This window comes from Temnothorax nylanderi, unplaced genomic scaffold (assembly GCF_030848795.1).
Source record: "Temnothorax nylanderi isolate EJ_2023f unplaced genomic scaffold, tnyl_v1.0 TNYL_tig0340_pilon, whole genome shotgun sequence".
In the NCBI taxonomy this organism is placed as follows: Eukaryota; Metazoa; Arthropoda; class Insecta; order Hymenoptera; family Formicidae; genus Temnothorax; species Temnothorax nylanderi.
Genome location: NW_027249402.1, coordinates 70977 through 89775, shown reverse-complemented (window position 1 = coordinate 89775; position 18799 = coordinate 70977). Strand labels below are relative to the sequence as shown.

The 18799-nt window shown below is 46.2% G+C and overlaps 2 protein-coding genes across 2 annotated transcripts; both read right to left on the bottom strand.

Annotated features, from left to right (window-relative positions):
• Window positions 1-12141: 12141 nt before the first annotated feature.
• Window positions 12142-12786, bottom strand: LOC139781467 (uncharacterized). The gene has a single exon (XM_071720322.1). The coding sequence runs from the start codon at window positions 12784-12786 to the stop codon at window positions 12142-12144; it is 645 nt and encodes a 214-aa protein (XP_071576423.1).
• A 663-nt stretch (window positions 12787-13449) lies between these two features.
• On the bottom strand, window positions 13450-17226 carry LOC139781466 (uncharacterized). The gene has a single exon (XM_071720321.1). It carries the CDS (start codon window positions 17224-17226, stop codon window positions 13450-13452), a length of 3777 nt encoding a protein of 1258 aa, XP_071576422.1.
• Window positions 17227-18799: the final 1573 nt, after the last annotated feature.

Sequence of the window (18799 nt, the reverse complement as noted above, 5' to 3'; positions counted from 1 at the left end):
TTAAGAGACTATCACCATATAGTATGCAGATAGTCATCGATTCGATGTCGATCGATATCGAACCGATGACTATGCATACTCTCATATGGTGACAGGCCGATATTCATAGTCGGTTCTTATATTCAAGTCCGTCTTAAGTTGAATCTTAAAATGTCATGAACCAATCGCATAGCCGTATTAAGCCTCTTGCACAATGCCAGGCAACAGGCAATAGGAACAGGAAATAACAAAAAAAATCGTTAATTACAACCTAAAAAATTCGAATACTATGATTGGTTGGCAACAGGCAATAGGCACAGAATTTCCAACGTGACGGAAACTCTGTGTCTATTGCCTGTGTCACTGTTTATTCTGTATTTATACATGTATTTATACATGATTTCTGATTTCTATTCCCTGTTCCTATTGCCTGTTGCCTGACATTGTGCAAGGGGCTTTAGCGTCTTAAGACATAACTTAAGACGGTCTTGAAATAAGATCCGACTATGAATACCGGCCATTAGTCTCTTAATTTTAGACAAAATTTTTAGAGTTTTGAACACAGGTAACTTAGAAAGAAGCAACTCTTGATGCCAAAACAATTTGATTAAAATCAGCTGATTTTTTATGTTAATTTCGATGTCGATGAGTTTCCGGTGAATCGACGTTGAATTGACGTCGATTCGACATCAACCTTCTCACTGGATAAACATACTAAATATGCGACATGTTCGACATTTTTACATCAGGCTATGCTGAAATCTACAACTTTCAATAAGATCTGTTTCTATTCCTGCACTGCTAAACTAGTGCACACTGATGCAGTATAAGTTAGAGTGGGACAAGTATACTTTGTTTATATCTTACATTTAATCATAAAAATATTTTTAGAATATTGTAGAAAGTTGTAAATAGTTGTAATTTTTACAATAATTTGCAACTTCTACAAATTACTAAAATTTTTATAAAAAATTTTGTTAGAACGTTGTAGAAAGTTGTAAATAGTTGTGATTTTTACAATAATCTACAACTTCTACAATTTACTACGTTCTCATAAAAAATATTCGCAGAATGTTGTAGATAGTTATAAATAGTTATGATTTTTACAATAATCTACAACTTCTACGATTTACTACGTCTCATAAAAATGTTCGTAAAAAAGTTGTTACAATTTTCTATTACTTTTTACAACTTACTACAATTTACTACAATTTACTACAATTCACCATGAATTTCTACAATTTTCACAAATTTGTAGAAATTTGTGATTTGTTGTAGAAGATTGTAATTTTTTATAGAAATACGTAAATTGTTGTAAAATTATTTCCACCAGGGTACTTACCATCTCTATCTACTTGCTCGCATAAAATACCTTGGGCTGTTTTTATCATTTCTCCATGTTCATCCCGAACTATTTTTATGTTTGCCTTCTTACTATAATCTGTAAAAATAATCAATAGTTGGAGTTTATTATAATTTTTAGCATCAAAACTGTTATAACATGTCAAAATAGATTTTTTGCAAAATGTGTGTCACACATCTCTTAAGTGATAATTTCTGCGATTTTATTGACATAATATCTGCAGCGATATATAATAAAGTATCTGCCATTCTTCACAACTATTTCTATATACGTGCAATAACAAAGCTTGTGCGGTTTATGTCGCTAATCCATCATATTAATGTTACATTAGGTTAAGTCGACAGGAAACACCGACAAAACGCGAATGCTAGCGCTACTAGATTTATCGTAATATTGCTATTTACAGATTACTTACCTGAATGCCTCAATTCACTCATTTTTTCATATATTCTTATTTCCGTTCCTTCTTTTCCTCTTTTAACGTTTCTAACCTTGACTCGTGACTTGATTGATTCGTGTATCGTCATCTCGCGCTTCCGCCATGACAGTTGGAGTTAATCGAACTTGTGTTTTATTTAATCTGACCCAGGTTGGAACTGGGTTGCTAAATCGAAAACGCCATTAGTGATGACTTTGCAACAAAAAGCAAACTGAAAATGACGGCCTCAGAAATGGTACTCTTTTGCAGACTTTTCGGAATTTTAGGAAATTAACCTATTTTTACTATTCGCAGGTTATTCTAGCTTTCCTATTCTTTATGGGAATCGCTAAGAAAATTAACTCTTTTTTATATTTTTATCATTTTAATGCTTTCAACGTCTACCACAATGCGAACATTTATTACAACTTGAACATATAAAATTCTCTTTGTTTTTATTATTTATTTTAAAGTTTCTTCCACATCTTCTTCCTCGTGACTTCGTTTGCGTCGCTGTGCTTTTAAGTGTCACCACTGGACCTTTAAGATCCTCGGTCTGAGTAGCTCTGTCGATGGAGTTTCTCTGCGGAGAGGTTGGAAGAGGAGAGAGCAGTCGAGGAACCTGAAACTCTTCCACGAGCTTTTCCGTCTCGGAGGTTTCTGGTGATGAAGGTGGAAGACGTGGAACCTTATACTTCTTTGAAAGCGCCCTTGCCTCTGATTTTGGAGTTGAGGACGCTTGAAAGAAGGGTTTATTAATTTTGGGAGAGACCAATTGAATTGGCCTGCTGGCGCCAAGAATCGGCGAGTGTTTGATTGGGCGACCTGCGCCGATAAGCGACTCAGCGCTTAAGGTCTCGTTACCTTTTGACGTCGGTGTCTGGGCACCGGAGGTTAGAGAACCAGCAAGAGCTGGAAGCGATCTCGCCTTGGAGCTTTCCTTTCGGTGGCTTGCACCAGATGGTGGATCAATCACGATAATCTTCCTTGGAGGATTCGGGAAGAGATCTTGATTTGATCGCTTGGTACCTGAAGGCGACTGGGCGCCGTTGGCGTTGCTGTCGCTTAGGACAACCTTTCGTCTTGCAGCGTAAAGCTGCAAGGATAGCGGCTGAGTTCTTCGGCGGACCGTTGAACGCGCTATTACCTCTTCTCCGGCGAGCCGGGAAGGGTCCTGGGTGTTCTTCGAGAGTGGCGTGGTGAGGCTAGCTCAACCGTTCTGGCCGACTGCTCGAAATACTCCGAATACTCTCTGCGTCGTGCTCTCCTTTTATACCCGTAGAATTCGGCGGCGAGAATCGACAACGAGTGTTGCTAGGTAACTTGCGTTCTGTGAAACTCGCAATCTGTCACCCGGGAAGTAATCTGAAATTCTTGCTTTTCGATGACTTGAATCTTTCCGTATTTGACAACTTGAATGTGCCCCGCGTTCATCGTAAATAATAACCTGCTTGCTGTCATAAAATCCACGTGTCGACAGAGCGGAGGTACGAAGGTTACCCTGAAGGCTTGGTGGCTGACGGAGGTAGCCACAGAATTATTGCTGGACATCATGTGAAGTCATATGATGATCCATTTTGGATATTATATTTACTCTTAAGAGAAATAATAGAATTTCTGTACAGTAAATCAGTGTCGGAAGAGTCTGCATCTGCATTTAAAATTTTGATTTTAGAACATCATAATCAATATATGAAATGTACACAGCAATGCTTAAAACCAAAACATCATAACCTTGTTCATTATGCAAATGTTATGATGCAATCAGGACCAATTGTTTTATTATCAGTAATAAGGCTTGAAGGTTTCCATAAAGCTCTAAAAAAAATTGCTACTGCTATAACGTCGAGAAAAAATATTTGTCTTTCCATTGCCACTCGACATCAGCTTTCATTTTGCTACAGAATTATGGCACAAAAAAGCATTATTCCCAGTATTGAAGTTGGGTCAGGAAAATTTTTTAATATTACTAAACATGATTATTTTCATCTTTTTGGGCCATCATTACCTAATGATATAATTTCTAATCCATGTTGTTTTATTGCCAATTGGGTTAATTATAAAAGTACTAAATATGAACCTAAAATGGTGTTGGTTTATGGAATAGACAAATGTTCTTGTCCTATTTTTGTAGAAATTCAACTTATTATTATTAATCAGAAGATCCCAGTTTTTATTTGTTCTTCTTTAAAACAACGTAGCTTCCGAAGCGCGGATCTAGCTCGCGGCTGGTCAGGGTTTGGAGTAGGCGCGGAGGAAGACACAAGACTCGGTTAAAACGAACAATATAACAAGTTTATTCTATACAGCGTAAATTGGTGTACAGTAAGAGCGCGGGTGCATCGGAGCTATGTATAAAGAGCGCGGGTGCGTCGGAGGCATGTACAGCGATCGCGGGAGTCGACGGTATATACAGAGATCGCGGGAGTCGATGATATATACAGAGATCGCGGAAGTCGATGATATATACAGAGATCGCGGAAGTCGCGGATGCGGATACGGTAACGGCGATACGCAGAGATCGCGGAGGTCGGAGCGGTGTACAGAGATCGCGGGAGACGACGGTATATACAGAGAGCGCGGGAGTCGACGATATATACAGAGATCGCGGAAGTCGCGGATGCGGATACGGTAGCGGTGTACAGAGATCGCGGACGCGCGGGCTCGCGGCACCCGAAGGTGTGATCACGGTGGAAGCGCAGGCTTGGCCAGCGGCGGCGGTAAACGCACGCGGCGCCGGAACGCGCGGGATCGAGCGGCTAAGATCCTTAGCAGATATCGAGATGACTCTTTATATCCTAGCGTCTCGGAATGCGCGGGCGGGAGGCGGCACCGGGTGGCCAAGATCCTTGGCGAGTAAGAGAAGAGCTCTCTTACCCTGGTTCACTCCGGTGTCACAGGTTCTCGGAAGGAAGATCGAGTCAACCGCCTAGATTCGTCACTTGGCAGAGCCAGAGATGCCTCTCTAACTCCTGGTTGTTTGAATTTGGGATTGCGGGATCCGTGAGTAGCGGAGAACAGGTCTGGTCGGTTTGCTGGCTCACGGCGGAATCTAATTGTTGCTAACAATTCGTCGGTTTATATACCCGCGGCGGTGTGTCGGTGTGGCGGGGGTATACGCGACGGCAATCGCAACGGCGTCGAAGATTTTGCGAAAGTGAAAACCTGGTGCATCGGTGCCAGCGGCGGAAGGTTCTCGCACTGCGTTGCGCGTGGAAATTTCCACGGGAACCTTCTAGAACGATCGCAAGGTCGAAGTGCGCAGTTACGAACATTCTGGAAGTAGGGCATTCGGCGAGTGCGTGATAGTCATGTTGTTTTCGCGTGATCGCGCCGGGCGTACGTGCCGAATACAATAGGCGAAAAGAGAAAGTTCGGGAGAGGGAGCGACTCGGCATAGTGGGGAGGCGAAGCGAGAGCCATTGGTCGAGGCAGTCTCTCGAGTATAGCCATAGCGAACGGACGTGTCTAAAGAGAATAGCGTATATCGCGAACATAGGCTACGACATTAGCTATCGGGGATACTTAACAATCGGGAACTCCCGCGTACTATCGCGTAAAATAACTCGTTCAACAATAGCGAGGGGCACTGAGTTGCCAAATACAATCAAGTGTTAGCCGAAAACGTCGAGTTGAAATTCGGATACATTGTTAACAACCGGAAGTGCATATCGAGTATATAACAACCGCGAACATCGGGTTACGTGGATACGGAATATTGTACGGACAGCGTTAATCTTTGTGTAAAACAACCGGATACTCCCACGTTAATTGTGCGCACAAACATTGTATGATAGAGTGATAATCACGTATGTGTCACGTGATCTTGGAGTGATTGCCACGGGGCATCGAGCACTCTGGCGAAATTAATTATCTTAATAAAAGGCATTGTATCGACGAAACCAATAAGCCGAGATACGCAAATTAATTAATTGTGCAACTTTTATTCGAAAAGCGCAATCCACACCGGGGCGCAATACCAACATTGTGAAGCACCTTTATGACAATTGTGAAACGGCCTGTAGTGTTGAAATGATCTACAATTAAAGATTAATTAATTCTGAAACAAAGTCTCAAGATTAATTATAAAATTAATTATACTTACCTTCTACTTACCTTGTCCTTTGGCGATGATCCATCGTTGTCCAGCGGCAATCCGGTATGCGATATGAAGCGAGGATCCGGAGACGTTCAGCAGCAGCGACGATCTATCCTGGGCGGGAACCTGAAACAGAAGAAGAGTATTAGTATTTAATTAATATAAATTATCGAGACTTACCTTCATCCGGTATGCGGTAATGCGAGGATCCGGAGACGGATAGCAGCAACGGTGATCCATCAGGGGCATCGATCTGAAAGAAAGAAATAATATTAGCGTCTTGTTAAAAATCGGGGCGTTGATGCGAACTTACCTTCTCGGTGGTCAAAGGTCAAACCGAGTGGCGACCGTTAGATGGGAAGATAACCGCGTGGATCGGGCTCAACTCGTACCGTCCGGTCACAACCTAACGTCTACATAACGTCTACAGCTAAATAAAAATGCCGACGCTGCTAAACTTTTATTTATCCCTATGTTACGACTAAAATTTAGCTACCGCACGCAAATTCTTGCTGCCGCAGCTAATCTTTTTTTTCCGTGTATTAGTACAATATTTCTATTAACACTTGTATATATTATACATATATTAATATTTAATATGGAAATTCTGGATTTAATTTTACAAACATAAGTTTTTGAAAATTTTGTGCAGATAATTTGCATCGTCTGTCGTCTAGCATCACTTTAAGAGCTGAAAATGCTCTTTCCACGCTAACTTGCGTGGCAGGTACCGCATGAACAAATGTAGCTAATTTTGCTACATGTGGTATCGCATACTTTTTCTCCTTCCAGTAGATCATTAATTCGGTGTTCTGCCTACTCATAATCTAGTTATATGACCCCTTGCTCCTTCTTCCATCTTGTTTTCCTTCTCCTAGCCATCCTTCCTTCCGATTCCCGTCCATCCGTTCCTTCCTCCTCTCCTCCATACCTGCCTCTCTCCTAATCTTTAGATCTTAAATCATCATGAAATCCAGGTTATACGACACCTCGCTCCTTCCTCCTGCCCTCTGTACCTGTCTCTCTCTTAGTCCTTTAAATCCTCCTCCATCTGCCTCCCTCCTCCTCTCATCTTACCTCCCTCCCGTCTATCCATAGCCTCCTATTTGTTACGATTACTGATCTTCCTTTCATCCTTTCTTCCCTCGCTTTTTCCACCAGTCTGTGTCTGTATGCTCTCTCTTCCATCGTCAGCTCCTCGTCGACTCCTACTTCCCATCTTCTCCATATCTCTTCACTCTTTCCGATTATGCCTTCCTTATCTTCTTCCTCCATCTAGCTCCATAAATATTACCTCCTTCTTGTCCGCACCCGTTACCTCCAGCACCCTTCTTATCGGGATTATTCTCCCCATCACCCTTTCCATAATCGTCTCCACCAGCTCCCTTCTTTCCTTTGGTCCTTCTCCTGTCACTCTCTTCCATATGAGACTCCTTTTCCTTTTCTCGGCTTTCTCCCTTTTCTCTCTTTCGTCTTTTCGTTCCGCCTCTCTCTCTTTCCTTTCTCTTCTTCTTCTTACTTCTTCTTCTCTCTCTTTCGCCATTCGCCACAACCTATTCCTCTCTGCGGCGTGTTCTTTCTCCTTGTCTCTTTCCTCCACCCCTCCTTTGTCTTTCCTACTCTCGCTTTTTCCTCTGCTACCTATATCCTCCTCCACATTCATCGCTTTTCTCTCTGCTTCATTCTCAGCCCATCTATTCCTTCTCCTCATCTCTTCTCCCCGTCTGGCCTCCGTTCGGCTCTCCTCCTCGTGAAAGTTCCTTCTCCCTTCACGTCTCTCTTCCTCTTCACTTGCTACTTCCTTCCACCAATCTCTTCCCCATCCTTTTTCACTCCATCTTCCTTCACTGCTCTCTTCTCTCTCCTCTTCTGACATCTCCTCCTTCGCCATTCCTCTTCTGTTCTTCTCTACCTTCTCTATATCCTTCTCCTTCCGTCTCAGTCCACCGCTCTCGTCTGCTTCCTTCTTCTCTCTCTCTCCTCGCCCTTCACTCTCCTTAATCAGCATCATTTCCGTCTGTCTCTTCTCCATCCTTCCCAATTGTGTTCTTAGCTCCTTCAATTCCTTCCTGATTTTGTTTAAAGTTAAATAAGATAGACAGAGAGAGAGATTGTGTGTTAGTTACCATCTGCGGTGATTATGATCGTATTCATTGTCAGTCGGTAAGATTACCGCGGATGGCAGGATTTGTGTCGTGGAAATATCGATCCACGCGTTAAGCGAGAACCGTGTGTTACTCCGCGCGCTCAGCGTCGACCGAATTGCGGCCCGGCAACAGATCACGCAGACGAAACGTGATACAGCTCATGCGCGGGACGAGCGTGCCCGGGCTTGCGGCTCGCCGAGCGGGCATTCGTTTTCGGGATTTGGTCGAGGTAACAACGTTCTCATGCCTGAGACGATCGGGTAGAATCTTCCAGAATAACGATTCGGTAGAAGCGAGTATCCAGACTGAATCCGTTGAGGCGATATCACGGGAGTATTGTACAGACGAGAGATTGGAACGAGCTCCCGCCACGGGACTATACCGGCTCAGCGTACAATCACGCCATGATTGTATCGTGGTGCCATAAGAAGGAAGACCCCGCCATTGTGGCTTCGTGAAAAGGAAAAGCCAAGATGAGCGGCCATTACAGCCAAGATAAGCGGCTATTACAGCCTGTTTGAGAGCTAGCATATTTGTGCTGCTCTGAGAGATCCTTTTTAAAGGATCTCTTGCATATTATGGAGACTTCAGCAACAAATGAGGTAACTCGTTGATTTCTATATAAACCACATCCGATGGACAGAGCTAATCCATGATTAGACTGATATAACGTACTGGCAGTTCCTTAAATCACGATCTTGGTTTCAGAAACCACGAGACATTGAGAAAGAGATGTCTTAAATTTAAAGGATTGCAAGCATCACGGGCCCGCGTTACAATGATAGAAAACTGAGCTCAGTACACTTTTTTAAATAAATTCATAATACGGTTGCGACCGAGAATAGCTATTCAAACGATTCGTTAACCTGCATGTAAATTCTTTGCGAGATCTCATGATCTTTACATTCTTAGCGAGAGATTATGATCTTTATATTCTTTGCGAGCAAAAGACTGATTTGTTAAGATGATTTAAGTATTCGTGTAACATTGGACTCTATGCTCATACAAAGTTAGAATTTACTCTTCGTATATTGTTATTGCGTTCAAAATGAATTTGATTACCGCTTCATTTATTATTCGATTTCGTAAATTGTATTACGTCTGAGCTATTCGTTGCATACGAGTTCTATTATTTGAAATATTACTGCGATCCCATTTCGTTATTTTATTCTACATGAAATAATACGTCACATATTACACGAATTTGTGTTCATCAATTTATAGCAAATATATGTTTAAGATATCTTTTTATTATCATTTGCTTAAACATCACAATGTGCTTTTGAAGTGTTCTATAATTACATTAAACGTATGAATTAGTTACAATACTATTTAAAGAAATTGATCTGCTTTAATCATTTTGACTTGACGTATTAATTCATCTCAGTTTGTTATCTCAATATGTGTTCATGATATTTTGCTCATTTGTGTTTGGTATTATTCTCAACGAATGATCCTTTTAATTTACTAACTACTTCCTGAATAATAATTTGAACACTCTCACAACTTCAGGACAGATATATATATATATATATATATATATATATATATGTCGTGAGATATATTTCATCAATAACGTTTTACAATAAGAGACTGTTTATGTCTAACTTGCTTCAGAAACAATTATCTTTCTTCATTAAAAGGATTACTCGTTATATGATTATCTCTTATATTGCGATATTCATTGACTATTTAATTTCATTTTGACTTTGTCAACATATGTGATAATTTAACTTATAATTATCTTTCCTTCCTGTTCTCAATAGTTTATCTAGTTGTGTGAAAGTTATAAACAACGTTAAGGTTTTGTAAATAATTGAAATAACGCATATATAGAACCGTTTGATCTCTGTAAAGGAAGGTTAAGATATATTCAATTACTTTGAAAGGAACTTAAGAATACACAATCTCTCTCCATCTCCCTTGATATAAGGTGTGTGCCGTTTCCTTCCCCCAAATCTAGAGGCCAGGCTCATGCGTGAGCTTGTACATTAAACAGATTTCATGTCCTTCTCGCCTTATTTCCTCCATAATTCCTAGCCCCATCTCTCTTAGTTCCTTCATAATTTCCTTAGTCCACTCAGCTTCCTCCATCCTCTGGCTTACTCTCGGCATCCTCTCCTTTCCTGTCGCTATATCAAATAGAGCCTTATTAGTGTGCTGTATTTTTCCTCCTCCTCTCCTCCCTTTGCCAAACTTAACCTATCCGCTTATTAGTGCTTGCCTCTGCCCTCCTCACTATCACTCTCAATTCTCTCTCTGCTGCACATTTTTGACTACTTTACCACTTACGTTCGTCTGAATATCCCTCTGCGTCTCTCCTCCTTCGCATTCTCAAACTTTCTCTCTATTTACCCGCTACTCAAAATGCACCGTGCGCTCTCCAACTTTGATATGCAATAATAAATTGTCTATTCCGCCGCCCCAGTCGTGCCGATACGTGCCCAACGATAGATTGTTGCTTTGAAGCAATTATAAATTATTAAAATATTATTAGTATGTTCGGTGCCAGTGTAGATTATAAAATTATTAGTGAACACCATGGGTCAAAAAAGGAATATATTTATACGCGAATTTTTTCACTTTGACGTGGAAAAAAATGAGTGCACGTGCAAAACGTGAGAAACGAGAAACACAGCTTTTAAATAATGAGGCAGTTAATGCTGCACTTTTTTTAGATCCCAGACTTAAACGTTTGTTATCGTCAGAACAAAAAACAAAAACAAAGAGATATTTGAAAAAGGTCGCTGGCCAAATGATTTCGTTAAAACAGGTATGTACATACATCGTTGTCATTTAATTCTGTTAAATAATGTAATTTTCTCATTAATACATTCAATTTTTAGGGTGAGAGGGCACTTAACAAAATAAATATGGATGCTATTTGTACTAATAATATAGCAATTCCAAGCACAAGTAGTACTTCTTTATCTCTCTTAGAAGAATCAATAAGAGAAATGGAAGAAGACTCTTCTTCCGATGATGAATCAGAAGATAATTCTCGTGAACTCCAATCGATGTACAATGAAATCGAAAATTACAAGGAAAAGCGTATCGACATCGACACCGAATTAATGATCTACTGGAAGGAGAAAAAATATGCGATACCACATGTAGCAAAATTAGCTACAATTGTTCATGCGGTACCTGCCACGCAAGTTAGCGTGGAAAGAGCATTTTCAGCTCTTAAAGTGATGCTAGACGACAGACAAAATTTGCAAAAACTTATGTTTGTAAAATTAAATGCAGAATTTCCATATTAAATATTAATATATGTATAATATATACAAGTGTTAATAGAAATATTGTACTAATATTTCTTTTCTATTCTTTGTTTCATATATTTTCATCCCGTTTGTTTGCTTAAAATAAAATATATAAGTGCTCGGGAGGGTATTAGTCGCCCCGGATTCGCGAATGGTCTAAAGCGTGTAGCGATAACTCGAAGGACCAGAGGGACCGTTCCCTCACGAGATGTAACGACATGCAACACGAAAGCGAAAAAATGCAATGCCAAGCGACTCACCGTTCGTTGCCCGTTGCCCCCTCGGATGGTGTTCTCTCGTCTCTCTCTCGATTCCTCGCTCCTTCGTCCTTCCCTCGGTTAAGTCCTCCGTGTAAGCGAGGAGGCGAGCCGGCAAGCAAGCAGGCAAGACACAAGCAAGCAGTGCAGGAAAGTAGGCAAGGCCCGAGATAGACAGGCGAGCGGTGCACAGAACAGGCAAGAAAAGCACGGGCTCGAAGGGAGTCGACTCCGCGTGCTCCAAAAGGTGCGTTGACGAGTTCGCGTTTGAACAGCGAATGAATGCTCCGGTACTCCATCGTCTCACGCACCTGCGAATTGCGGCGCGAGCGAGTACCAACTTCTCCAGCAATTGGGCGGGCCACCCGCGGGCGGGCAGCACGAGTCGGGTGAGTCGCGCGAGTGTTGCCTATTTATCGCGATCCGCCAACGTCTCGCGCGAGTCACGAATTACGATTTTGGTGTTACCGACGGTAACGTTTCGACCAATGTACGCTAATAATACATGCAATTTATTAACCAGTATGTACAACTAACACTAAGGATACTGATATTGGCTATATACAAGCGAGCGCCAACCATGCCGCCCACCAAAATACAACGCATTGTATTTTATTTCTCCGAATCCGTGGCTCGTGGTGCTGTGCCCATCGGCAGGGGGCACAATTTCACCAAGGGGCGCGAGATCGAGCCGTTCGCCACCCGAACCGTGGCGACACGCGGGACGCCATCACTACCGGTGTGGAGCGCTTCCACACGGCCGCGTTTCCAGCGCAAAGGGGACGCGTTATCGTCCTTGATAAGCACTAAAGAGCCCACGGTGAGCGGGTTGGCGGTAGTCCACCATTTGGGACACTGCTGCAGAGTACCAAGATGCTCCTTGTGCCAGCGCCTCCAAAAATTCTGGTGAATCCGCTGCACTAGCTGCCATCGACCTAAACGATTCGTCGACAACGGAGTCAGATCGGGCGAGGGGACGGCCACGAGAGGCTCCATGGTTAGGAAATGTCCCGGAGACAGGACCTCGAGGTCCAACGGATCGGTACTCAGCGGGCAGAGGGGTCGAGAATTCAAGACGGCCTCGATCTGCGCGAGGACCGTCGTGAACTCTTCTATCGATAGGGTCTGATCCCCCACCACGCGTCGAAGGTGGGTTTTAAAGGACTTGACACCAGTCTCCCAGAGGCCCCCGAAGTGGGGCGCCGAGGGAGGATTAAACGACCATTTAATCCTTTCTCGCTCCGCTGCGTGGCACATGTGCTGTTCAAGCTCTCGTGCCGCTCCTACAAAATTAGTGCCGCAATCACTGAATAAAAGTGAGCAGCGTCCGCGACGAGCGACGAAGCGTTGCAGCGCAGCGAGAAAGGAGTCTGTGGACAGCGACAGTGCGACTTCCAAGTGGATCGCCTTAATTGTGAAACAAACGAACAGGCATACATAAGCTTTGAGGGAGGAGACTCCCCGAGCTCGACGGGGAACTATCGAGAACGGTCCCGCGAAATCCACACCGCTGATCGAAAACGGCTTGACTGCATTAACCCGTTCGGCCGGTATGTCGGCCATGGGAGGTTGGAGCGCGTGTGGATTCGCTCGGAAGCATTTATAACACCCGGCAAGGACGCGTCGGATCGCGCGGTGTACTCCGATTATCCAAAACCGCTGGGCGAGCAAATACTGAATCGTGCGTCTACCTGGGTGTAAATTCGTACGGTGTACCTGTTCGATGACGAGCTCGGTCAGTCGGTGTTTATTTGGTAGCAGCACAGGGTGTTTGGCCTCGTACGTCAATCCCGAGTGGATGAGTCTGCCGCCCACCCTGAGAATACCCGTTGGGTCAAGAAAAGGAGCGAGTTTGAGAAAAGGCTTGGGTAGTCTGTTCCCGTTTCTAATGCTATCAATCTCGTCGCGAAATGATTCCGACTAAACAAGTCTTACTACTACTAATAATGCTGAATGCGCTTCGAGTTGATCCACGGCCAAGGTCACAGGCACCGGCTTGGCCCCGGATCGACCCGTGAATCTTAGGAGATACGCTACTATTCTACAAATCTTATCTAGTGACGAAAATCTATTTAATAATGAATATAGCGAGTGCGATGGGTCGAGCGCGACGAGGGATGTGATCCGTTCCTCCTCGCGGGGGGTGATGTCTTCCGATAGAACCGGCTCGGCGCGGGGCTCGAATTCCACCAGCCACTCTGGGCCTCTCCACCATAACGAATTTGCCGCAAGTTCACGAGGAAAAAGTCCACGCGAGCAGTGGTCGGCTGGATTGCACTCAGTGGCAACGTGGTTCCAAGCCGATACTGCGAGTTTCTCCTGTATCCGAGCAACGCGATTGCGAACGAAGGTCTTCCATCGGTGCGGGGAAGACCGGATCCAAGCTAGAGCAACCTTGGCATCGGACCAGGCATACTCATCATCTATGTCTATGTGTCCCTGCAGGACCTGACGGACGTAAGCGATCAGGTTTGCAAGAAGCAACGCAGCGCAGAGCTCTAAGCGGGGAAGAGAGATAGCTCGCAACGGAGCCACCTTAGATTTAGCACAAAGTATCACGATCTTAATCCCCGACGGAGTGACAAGACGTAGGTACACGACTGCACCATATCCCTGTTCGCTCGCGTCGCAAAAGCCGTGTATCTCGCGCCGAACGTCATCGCCCGTGGGAAAGGTACGAGGTATACGCAGGGAAGCTAGCGCGTCAAACTCCGATTGATAGCGTTCCCATTGACGGCGAACATCTGACGGAGGTTCGTCGTCCCACTCGAGCTTTAGTGTCCACAAACGTTGGATTAATCGCTTTGCGGTAAATGTCAGCGGCGCCAAAAATCCCAAGGGGTCAAAGATACGCGCTACCTCCGATAATATTGTACGTTTTGTGCATTTTCGAGTCAGAGGGTTAAGCTGAAACCCGAAGCTATCTGACTGCGAGTGCCAACAAAGGCCCAGGACTTTAAGTGCTTGATCATCGGCCGACTCGAAAGAAAGCGTCTTCTGACTACAGATTTCCGGATCGAGACCCCCCAACGCGGCGGGGTGGCTACTCGCCCACTTTCGCAACTCAAAGCCGGCACTCCGAAATAACTCGAGCAATTGATCGCGGAGCGCAATAGCTTGTTCGACTGTGCGGACACTGACGACGACGTCGTCCACGTAGAGCGACTCGAGTAGCGCCGCGTACACCAGCGGATACTTGCTCCTATTATCGTGCGCTAATTTGAGCAAACAATAAATCGCTAGAAACGGAGAGGCCTTTGTACCGAACGTGACCGTCTTGAGTAAGTAATCGAGGATTGGCTCTGATTCCGAAAAGCGCCAGACGATACGCTGATAATCGCGCTGCTTCGGGTGTATCCAGATCTGCCGGAACATTTGTTTCACGTCGGCGGTAATGGCCACGGGCTCAGCGCGAAAGAGGAGTAGGACCGCGACTATGTCGGGCTGCAATTTCGGGCCACTGAGCAAGGTATCGTTTAAGGATAGCCCGTTCGGGCATTTCGACGAAGCATCGAAGACGACGCGAAGTTTTGTAGTAGTGCTGTCTAGCTTGTAAACCCCGTGATGGGGCAAATAATACACGCGCCCGTCCGCGGGGAAGGTATCGTTCGCTAGCTCCATGTGGCCGTTATCTAAGTAATCTTGCATGAATGCGTTATAGCTATCTCGAAGTTCCCCATTTGATTTGAAACGACGCTCGAGTCCGCGTAGTCGATTGACGGCTATCGATCGAGAATCCACGAACGTAGGGAGGTCCGAGATGAACGGGTACGAGACAACGAAACGGCCCGAATGGTCGCGATAAGTGGTTCGGTCGAATATCTCCTTGCAACGCCGATCCTGCTCGGAGCAAGGAATAGATTCGGGAACCTCCTCCAATTTCCAGAACTGCCCCACCGCGGCGTCAATCGACTCGATAGTAGTGGCAAAGGAGCGCAAGGATGGCTCGTGCAGTGATGGAGAGACCGCGCCTATCAAGGTCCAGCCGAATGCTGTGTTAAAGGCGTCCGGTTCTCCGGTTTTGCCGGTACGCCGCCCGTCGCGTAACACGGACACGAAAGATTCCGCCCCCAGTAGTACATCGATAGAACCGGGCAAATAGAATTCCGGATCGGCGAGCGACAGTCCCCGCAGGTGATCCCACGATTTAAATTCGACTCGGCTACTGGGCAACGGCGAGGTGATGCGGGGGAGCACGGTGGCTTCAACCGGGAATCGAATGTCGGTTTTATTTTGCACCCGGATAACGAGTGAGGTAAGGCCCCTCGTAGTGGCGGCCTTCGCTTCGCCAATGCCTAACACCGTCGCGCGATGCCTTGTCCGAGAGAAGCCGCCCCTTTGAGCGCAACTTTCCGTAACGAAATTCGCCTGACTCGCGCTATCGAGCAATATGCGCACCGGGAAGGCTCTGCCGTGAACGTCGAGGGCCTCCGCACGAACGGTCGACAGCAAGACCACGCGATTCGAAATGCTGGCCATGGAGACGATCGGTTTATCGCCCGTATCTACCGGAGCCGCGGGATTGTCAACGACCGGAGTGACCGCCGGGGCGGCCGCAAGAGGCGGGACGCTGGCCTGCCCGAAATGCAGGAGCGAGTGGTGTTTCGCCCGACAAGACCGGCAGGTAAAAGTGCTAGAGCAATTCCTCAAGTTATGTCCCGCGCGGAGGCAGTTTAAACAGAGTCCCTGTTCACGAGCGAAGTTGTACCGCTCCTGGACCGAGAGCTGCAGGAAAACGGGGCACTTAGTCAGCAAATGCTGCTCCGTGCACTTAGGACACGCGGCGTTTTGGACGACGAGCGAGTTGGTCGACGCGGCCTTCTTTGGCGGCTGAGGTTTTGATTTACTCGATTGCGCCGAAGAGTTTGATGCCGACGCGAGAACCGTACAGTATCCCGCCAGAAATTTCGTTAAGTGATTGTACCGCGGCAATTCCACGGTCATGTGGGCCGCTTCGAACTTCTCCCGTAGCGTAGGAGTGAGCTTCTCTAACAAGTGATTTAGCAGCATAAAGTCCCACGCCTCCACAGGATAATCCAGCATACTCAGGGCGCGCGTGTTCTCGGTGAACACGTCCAATAACGCGCGGAGGGATTCGGCGGAATCCGCAATCAACGGCTTGGCGTGTACAAACGAACGCCAGTACTGCGTTGCTAACCTGCGTTTGTTCTGATAGCGCTCTCGAAGCGCATCATACGCGATCTCGTAATTTTCCGCGGTCAGCGGCAAGTTTCTTACGATGCCGAGAGCCTCCCCCGATAGCGAGGCCAACAAGTACTGATATTTCTCGATAGCGGACACGCTGCGATTTTCGTGGATCGCCTTGTTGTACAGCGCGATGAACGATGGCCATTGGCCAAGATCCCCTTTGAATTGAGGGAGGGCGATCTTCGGCAATTTGATTGCGGAGTGATGCATTTGCGGCGCGCCCCGCGAGGACTCGTCGGTCCCCCGCGCGGGAGCGAAGCTTTCGTATCGCCCTATTACCGTGAAACGCATCCGGTCGAACTCGTCACGTTTCGCGTCTTCGATGGCGAATTCCTCATCCGTCGCGTCTTGTATTACTTGGAGGTGGGCCTCCTCAAAATCCTGAATTAATTGGGCTACCGTCGGATAACGAACGAGAAAGTTTGGTCTCAGAGCCACGTTGTCCACCGCGAGCGCCGAATATTTATGTATTTCCTGCATCCGCCGCATGCACAGTTCGCGTCGCGATATGCAGCCCCGATTCATTTTGAAATCAAAGTACGATATCTAATGTCTTAAGTTGAAGGCCGTTCGTGAAACGCGCGGCACAAATAGTATTATGCTCGTCGACCGTTAGCGAAATACAATACACAAACGTGCGAAGGAAACGACGAATTCGAGAGTCGAATATAAGCCAGGGGATGGCAGCCAGCACAACAACGTACGAAGTATGTCTTGCTTTGGAATGCGGAGACCAAAACAACCGAACAATGAGCGAAGGCACCGCGCCGCTCGCCAAGGTCGAGGGGGGGCGGACGACTCGAGTTCGGAACGAAAGATTGACGGCGATGGAATATTATCGAATATTCGATCGCCTATCGCAATTAATTTTTTACTGCGAAATCTGCAATGATTATGCAGAGTTACGCCGCAGAGCTTGAATAATGGCACGCGCCGGAGGTTGCACGGATATCTTCGTCGCAACGTGCCGAGTGCGACGACGGACGAGAGATATCACGCGGGGCGAGCGTGCACGCACCGATTATTCCATGCTACTAATTGTAGGGCCGCAACGATTATGCAGCGATTAGCGCGAAGGATCGAGGTAATGGCGGGCGCGCGAACGAGTACAATTATGCGGATATCTTCGTCGCAACGTGCCGAGTGCGACGAAGGACGAGAGATATCACGCGAGGGGCACACGCCTAGGATTCGATGCAATGTCCCGATGGACTTGCGAGATCGATGACGATCGATGAGACGAGCGAAAGGGATCGAGTAATGGCGCGCGCGTAAGCGAAATTACAATTACGCGGATATCTTCGTCGCAACGTGCCGAGTGCGACGAAGGACGAGAGATATCACGCAGGAGGAGCGTGCACGCGCCGATCACCCGATACGAAAGCGAAAGTGGTCGACTAATGGCACGCGCGCAAGCGAACAATTGCACGCGCTGATTAATCGATACGACGAGACGATTTACAATGATTAGGCGATGTTTTTGCGATTCGCGCGAAAGGTCGGCGGAATTTTCTAACGCGAGAAGGAAAAGATCCGGCTCGAAGGACCAATGCTCGGGGGGGTATTAGTCGCCCCGGATTCGCGAATGGTCTAAAGCGTGTAGCGATAACTCGAAGGACCAGAGGGACCGTTCCCTCACGAGATGTAACGACATGCAACACGAAAGCGAAAAAATGCAATGCCAAGCGACTCACCGTTCGTTGCCCGTTGCCCCCTCGGATGGTGTTCTCTCGTCTCTCTCTCGATTCCTCGCTCCTTCGTCCTTCCCTCGGTTAAGTCCTCCGTGTAAGCGAGGAGGCGAGCCGGCAAGCAAGCAGGCAAGACACAAGCAAGCAGTGCAGGAAAGTAGGCAAGACCCGAGATAGACAGGCGAGCGGTGCACAGAACAGGCAAGAAAAGCACGGGCTCGAAGGGAGTCGACTCCGCGTGCTCCAAAAGGTGCGTTGACGAGTTCGCGTTTGAACAGCGAATGAATGCTCCGGTACTCCATCGTCTCACGCACCTGCGAATTGCGGCGCGAGCGAATACCAACTTCTCCAGCAATTGGGCGGGCCACCCGCGG

Coding starts and splice junctions, on each gene's coding strand:
- LOC139781467 (XM_071720322.1), bottom strand. CDS start 12,786: ATGTGCCACGCAGCGGAGCGAGAAAGGATTAAATGGTCGTTTAATCCT.
- LOC139781466 (XM_071720321.1), bottom strand. CDS start 17,226: ATGCGGCGGATGCAGGAAATACATAAATATTCGGCGCTCGCGGTGGAC.